The sequence below is a fragment of the Gavialis gangeticus genome, unplaced genomic scaffold (genome assembly GCF_001723915.1).
Source record: "Gavialis gangeticus isolate Ggan-Ray unplaced genomic scaffold, GavGan_comp1, whole genome shotgun sequence".
Lineage (NCBI taxonomy): Eukaryota > Metazoa > Chordata > Crocodylia > Gavialidae > Gavialis > Gavialis gangeticus.
In genome coordinates, this window is record NW_017729000.1 from 5408492 (window position 1) to 5414626 (window position 6135).

Genomic DNA, 6135 nt, shown 5'->3' on the forward strand with positions numbered 1-6135 from the left:
GGCCTGAAAGCCCCAATGGTGCCCCTTCCCCCATTTCGGGGGCTTACCCAAAGGGTCCCAACCCCCCCCCCCCCCAAAACTGTACCTGCGTCACACAGTGGCTGGAAGGGAGCGAGCTGGGTCTGAGCCGGGTCTTTCCTCTGGCTCCTCTCTCCTGCGCGGCCTCCAGCATTTAAAAGTCTAGGAAGCTCTGACTCAGAGACTAATAGTGACTGATGCCTCTTTCCTCCAAGCCTGTATCCAACCCCTTTGCAAATGTGGCTGAACTCTCAGCCTCCCCCACATCTCATGACAAGTCCTACCTTCAATGACACAGGGAGTGAAAAAAGAGCTAGGACTGATGTGTGTGGGCAGTGGTGCTGAATACATACCCACCGCCCCTGCCAGCAAGCTCGTGTGGTGTCCACTTCCACATGCACTAGGTCACGTCACCCAAGGTTTACTAAAAATGAAGCACCAATTCCAAGGTCACCAAGACCCCAAGAATAAGCGACTCCGGCGTTCTAGGTAAAAAGATTTATTAAAACTTACCACTAAGGGCAGCGGCTTTCCTCACATTAAACCCCGCAAGGAAAACACCAATGAGACTGTGGGCAAGAGGGTTAGCATGGCATTTGGGAGGCTGTTAGGCATCAAGCTCAGGAAGCGGGAAGGTAGTTGTTAAAGGTCTTGGTGTACAGACATGAAGGCTTGCAAAGTGTTGGGAGGCAGATCCGCCCTTCAGTTGCAAGTACGACACAGCCCTGACCCAGACCAGGACACACGGTGGTTACGGCATGGGGACTTGAAGGCATGGTGATAGCATCTCATGCTTCCTTGCGTTGCACAACCCCAGGGCAGGGTGCGAGCTGAGGGCACAGGATAAGAGGAGAGGGTGTGTGGCCGCTGTGGCACGTCTCCCGCGCACATCCAAGGGCCAGCTCCATAAGCAAACACGTCTCAGCGTGCTCGGGAAGCAGGTACTGCCTTCCCGTCCAGAGGCAAACATCTGCACTGCAGAAGCCGATCTCCCTCTGTCAGCAGAGCGAGTCTCTTGGTCCCGTGGGGGGAGGAGGGAATGTGGCACTTGTTTCTCAGTCTCTCTCCTCCAGCGAGAGGCCACATCCATGCAGTCGATGGTCCATTGCACTGGCAGGCCAAGCCCAGCCCGCCTGCTTGATCCCCCTCACAGCCAGCAATGCTGTTTTTGGACTGGATCTGCCCTGGCTCAGTCCCGTTGGAGAAGGTTACAGGATGTCGCAGCTCTTGGAGCTACCTGCGGAGACAGGCTCCATGCTGCGGCTGACTCAGGAAGGACCACCGCAGAACAGACTGGCTGCTGGTCCCGCAGGCCCCGAGCGTGGCCTGTATCCCTGATTTATCCATTAAGAATGACTATTACAATGCTCGGCCCAGCTCCTGCTGAAGTGCGCAAAAGGGTCTGAAGGCCCGTTTTGTTTTACTTCAGCAAGCTGGACGGCTGCTGCTATTCCTGGCTGGAGGGAGGAGGAAGACGCATGCAGCGTTTACGGTGTTAGGAAAGTGGTTTAATTGCTAGCAGGCGTGGAGCGTCTACTTCATCAGGCCTCCTTACAGCTGCCTTTGCTCTGGTGGGGGGCTGGGGATGGGGAGGTGGCCTGGAAGGTAGCTCCACGCCTGGGAAGCCTCGTGCATGGGATTAGGACTCAGCAGATCTCCGCAGGCTGAAGGCAGCAGAGTAGGAAGAGCCTGGCTGTCCACCCCGCTGCCCTGCTGGGATTCAAGAGCCTGGTCCAAAGTCCTCTGAAATGGGGGGGTCTGGCCTAGGTCTTTCTACTGGCTCCAGGGGACACTGGGTCAGGCCCAAAGCTGGTACAGGGAGCTGAACGGGGCACCGGTGGCTGGCACCCCGGGGGACGGGGAGGCAGGACGCTTTGCTCTGTGGTGGGCAGCTGCCCTGCTGTACACCCCCAGCGTGGCTCCAGGGACAGGGAGCAGGAAGGAGGGATGGCGGCAGCAGCAGGGGAGACAGCTCAGGGTCAGCCGCGGCCGCCCACCCTCAGTCAGAGTGGATGGATAGCTCCAGCCGGACGCAGGAGAGCTCCTTGCCGCCATAGCTCACGACGCCCCGGATGCGGTAGTTGCCGTTGGTCAGCCACGAGGGCAGCTCTATGTCGGGCAAGGCGAAGTCGCTGCTGGGCAGCGAGTAGGAGCCCTGAGGAGGGGAAAGGACACATCAGCCCCCACGGCGGTGTTTGGGGCAAGCCCAGCTGAGATCCCAGCGGGTCATAACAAGCTTCGCATCCACACCTGGAGCTCAGCCCAGCCAGGACTAGGAGGGACGAATGTACGGGTGTCTCCACATCCATAATTCCTGGTAGCTAACTGCCCCCTTGCTGCCATCCCTCCCCAGGGAATCCTCCAGCTCCCTGTTCAGGTATCTCCTGCTCTGCCCTTGCACGGTTATTTCTCTGCCCCCCTGCCTGGCTCCGTTTGACTCCCTGCAGCCACATCTGGAAGCCTCTGTCCCCCCTCCGCTTTGGCTGCTGAAAACAGGTCACCCCCAGCCCCTGCCTGGAGGGTCTCTACTGCAATTACAGTTGGGGCTGCATTGTGGGTGCACCCTGCGACACCCCCCTGTGCCAGGGCAGGCTCGGAGGCTTCGCCTCGCTGCAGCACAAGCAGTCGGCAGAGGGCAGCACCACCGTGAGCTGGGGCCCTGGTGAACCTGATGAGACCCAGGCTCCCGTCTCCAACCCACGGGTGACGCTAAGCAGCAGACAGGCTCCCCGAGCCCAGGAAAGGCCCAGGGGCAGGGGCTTTTATCCAGCATCCTCTGCCTCCCCCAAGCAGCCCCCAAGCCAGCAGTTTGCTTAGTGCTGTCTGCAGGGGAAGGAGACCTACTGAACCCACGGCTCCCACCACGGGGCATGAACCTTCCTGCACCACTGACTCCAGCAGCCAGTTGCTATTTTCTTCCCTCCTGGTGCTCACAAAGCCCCTTCCCCAGCTAGACCCCGGCTCAGTGGGAAAGGGGCTGGTCTGCAGGCAGCCAACGGTGTCTGCTGCCTTGGAGCTTACTGCTTTGAAGGGGCAGTGGCAGGGGATGCCATAGGTGACCAGGGGCTCCGGGCACAGCTGGCCAGGGGGGATAATGTCATCCAGGATGCTGCAGAGGTCTTCGTATGTGCAGCTGCCCAGCTGGTCGATGCAAGGGATCTGTATCCATATCTCGCCCAGCTTCTTCTCCACAGTTAAGACCCCCTGGAAAGGTTGAATGCACAGTCGCGTACCAGAGCATCGCAGTTGGGCGGGTCTCTCCCTCCTCTTGCCCGCACCTTCCAGCTTTTCCCGGTCACCTCCCCGTGCCTGCCATCCTAAGCAATGTCCCACTTTTGTTTCTCTTGTTAAACTGCAAGTCCCTGTGGGCAGGGGATGCATCTTGCTAAAGGAAATCCTGTTGGGTTGGATCACACCGGTCATGGAGAAGCAGACCCAGCCCCACATCTGCCAAGCATGGAGAACCAGAGCATTAGGCCAGAACAGGGACGAGCCACCCAGCTGCAGGCTCCCCATGCAGGGCAGCTCGCTGGAGGCCCCTTCTGCTTGGATCCTGCCCTCAAAGAGCACTGGTCCTACTCTAGATCGCAAGCTCTTAAGACAGGCACTGCCACCGGGTCTCAATCTGTACAGCGCCTGGCACGCAGAGCCTCGATCACCGGGCATCGCTGCTGCACGTTACTGGCAGTGCTACCCTGGGTATGCGCAGCTCCCACGAGAGTCCAGGGCAGGATGTGACCCTTTCGTGGGAGGAGTGGCAATAGCAAGCCCCACAAGGAGCCACAGGAAGGGCTCACGCAGCCAAATAAAAGAGGCCGGGGCCACTCCGGACATGGCTTTGTGCTTCTTACTGCCCCAGCCAGCTTGCTATGGATGGGGTGATGCTGGAAGGGGGTGAACGGCGCTCACCCGGTTTCTGCAGCTGGGCCCCGGGTTAAGCACCATCCCAGCAACCCCCAGAGGGTTCCTCTGTGCCGGCTGCAGCAGAGGAAGGCCCCGTGGGGAGGGCAGCTATGCCCTGTACTGCCACATCGCTGAATGCAAGGGGCATGTGCAGCGTTGGCGGCTTGGCCTTCCCTGCTCATTCACGGCCCCGGCTCCCAGTCCACTCTCAGACTGGGAAGCAGGGTTTACCACCCCACAGACTGGACCCAATGATGGAGCTGGACTCAGCGCTGCAGCCTGCCCATGCCCTGGGATTCAGGCTCATCCATCAGGCTCCTTTGGCATTTTTCAGGCCCGGCCACGATCCCCGAGATCCTCTCCAGCACCCACCAAAGCAGAGGCACCGCCGGGTTGCTCAAGAGCACGGGGGCGGCTGGGCTCCCGCCCAGCTCCGCATCACAGGGGCAGGGCGCGTTTCACTCTGGGCTTGTCGATGCAGAGGACGTGCAGCCTCAACTCCCGGCGCCCGCCTCACTGCAGCCGTACCACCCCGGCAGCAGGAAGGCGGTGACGCCCTGGTCTGTGAGCAAGCCACCCAGGCGGGACCTGCGACGTAGCTCCCCGCCCGTGCTGGAAAGACCGTCCGGACCAGGCCAGCAGCAAATGCATGCCAACCTCTGTCTGGGGAACGTCTTCAATGCTGCAAAGCAACCGCCCTGTCGCCTGGGGGAGGCAGGAACACCACCCTGGCCCTTTCATCTGCCTTCCCTCCCAGCAGCAAAGATGGAGCTGAACAGAAGTCTTTGCACTGCCTCCACTTCTGGGAGCTAATATCCGCCAGCTGTTTGCCTGCAGCATCCAGGTCTGCATCTCTCTACTTAGAAAGGCCTTCAGTCCAGCCTGACCCCGGGCACTTTGGTCTTCTCTGGGCCCCCAAGGGCCCCCTTATTTCCAAGCTTTGCAAAGCCACCCAGCCTGGGTACTGGGGCACGCCTGGCTCACGTACCTTCAGAGGCGAGGTCATGAGAGCTGAGCTGGTGACGCCCGCGCTGACTTTCACGTTCCCTGGGATGGTGATGGGGTCCGGGGTGATGGAGAGACTCTGGAGTACGACAGGATCCTTCCCGCCGCCGCAGTCCTCCCACGAGAAGCCGCGGACCTACAGGATTCGAGGGGGGGAAGGGTGAAAGAGCGTCCGCGCTACACTGGGGACGTGGCACCACGTCTGCCGACGCTCCCTGTAGACGGCCGCAGGGAGTCAGGGCTCCGGCAGCAGGAGGGAAGTCGGTGGCTTTGCTGAGGAGCACGATGACCAGACCTCATCGCAACGCACACTTCACACCTTTGCCATGAGGAACAAGCCGCTGTGGGTTAGGGCTGGCTTACCACGGGGCACAGTGTGCAACCAGCAGCTGATGCATGGGGAGGCTCAGAAGAAACACCCGAGCCATGGGAACGTGCTTCTCGGTTCACCCTCTTAGAAACCAACCTCTCGCTACCCCGAGCAGAGCCGGTGGAGCAGAGGCAGCAACAGCTGCAGCCTGCCTCTCCCTGGGGGACCCGGCTCTTGTATTTGGATGGGCGAGACACACCGGGGCAGCCCCTCTTTTATTTCTAGCCGTCCCTCAACAGATGTTGCAGCCTGTCCCCAAGAGCCGAATGGGTCCCGAGGCCCCGCTACCTGCAAGCGCCAACCCAAGTCATCTCAGCACATGACACTGGGCTGCAGAGGGTTAGCGAGGGCTTCAAACAATGATTAGAAAGTGTGTGAGCCTCTGGTGTTGGGTCCTCACAGCACATGACCTTGACTCACAGACTTACTGATATCTCTGCCCCCCCCCTGCATGCATCAAAGGCCCTTTCCCAAGTCTAAGCAAGCACGGGAAACCTTGTGCTCTTCCATAATTTAACCCCCTGCCGTGTGAGCTGCTGCTGAAGCCCAGCAGGAACCGAGAGCTCTGGGCTGAGAAGCAACAGCCCCCACTGGGTTTGCAGGGGGGGTGATAAGGGAAATAGGGGTTGCTCTTACCACAGCTGCAGTTCAGCTGATGGAAATACAGAAGTGTGCATCGCTCAGCTTCCCTCCAATACCCCTTTCCACCCTAGGCCAAGCAGTTTTGGGGTCAACAGAACCAGCTCCTGCGTGTCCCCTTTTGGGACATGTGATGGGCCCCAGGGGAAGGGCTGAACCATGCTGTGTTTGCGGATCTGGGCACGCTCCAAAGAGTGGCC

The 6135-nt window shown here is 60.0% G+C and overlaps 1 protein-coding gene across 1 annotated transcript; it reads right to left on the reverse strand.

The window, feature by feature from the left end:
* Positions 1–498: 498 nt before the first annotated feature.
* Positions 499–5094, reverse strand: GM2A (GM2 ganglioside activator). Its single transcript, XM_019506112.1, has 3 exons — positions 4910–5094; positions 3040–3222; positions 499–2173 (listed from the first exon to the last, which is right to left on the reverse strand). The coding sequence occupies exons 1-3, from the start codon at positions 4925–4927 to the stop codon at positions 2018–2020; spliced, it is 357 nt and encodes a 118-aa protein (XP_019361657.1). The 5' UTR covers positions 4928–5094; the 3' UTR covers positions 499–2017.
* Between the last annotated feature and the right edge of the window lie 1041 nt (positions 5095–6135).

What these genes read in the sequence shown, in the direction of transcription:
- GM2A (XM_019506112.1), bottom strand. An exon ending in GCCACTGCCCCTTCAAAGCA is followed by an intron (nt 2,174 to 3,039) that starts GTAAGCTCCAAG and finishes TCCCCTCCTCAG; the next exon opens with GGCTCCTACTCGCTGCCCAG.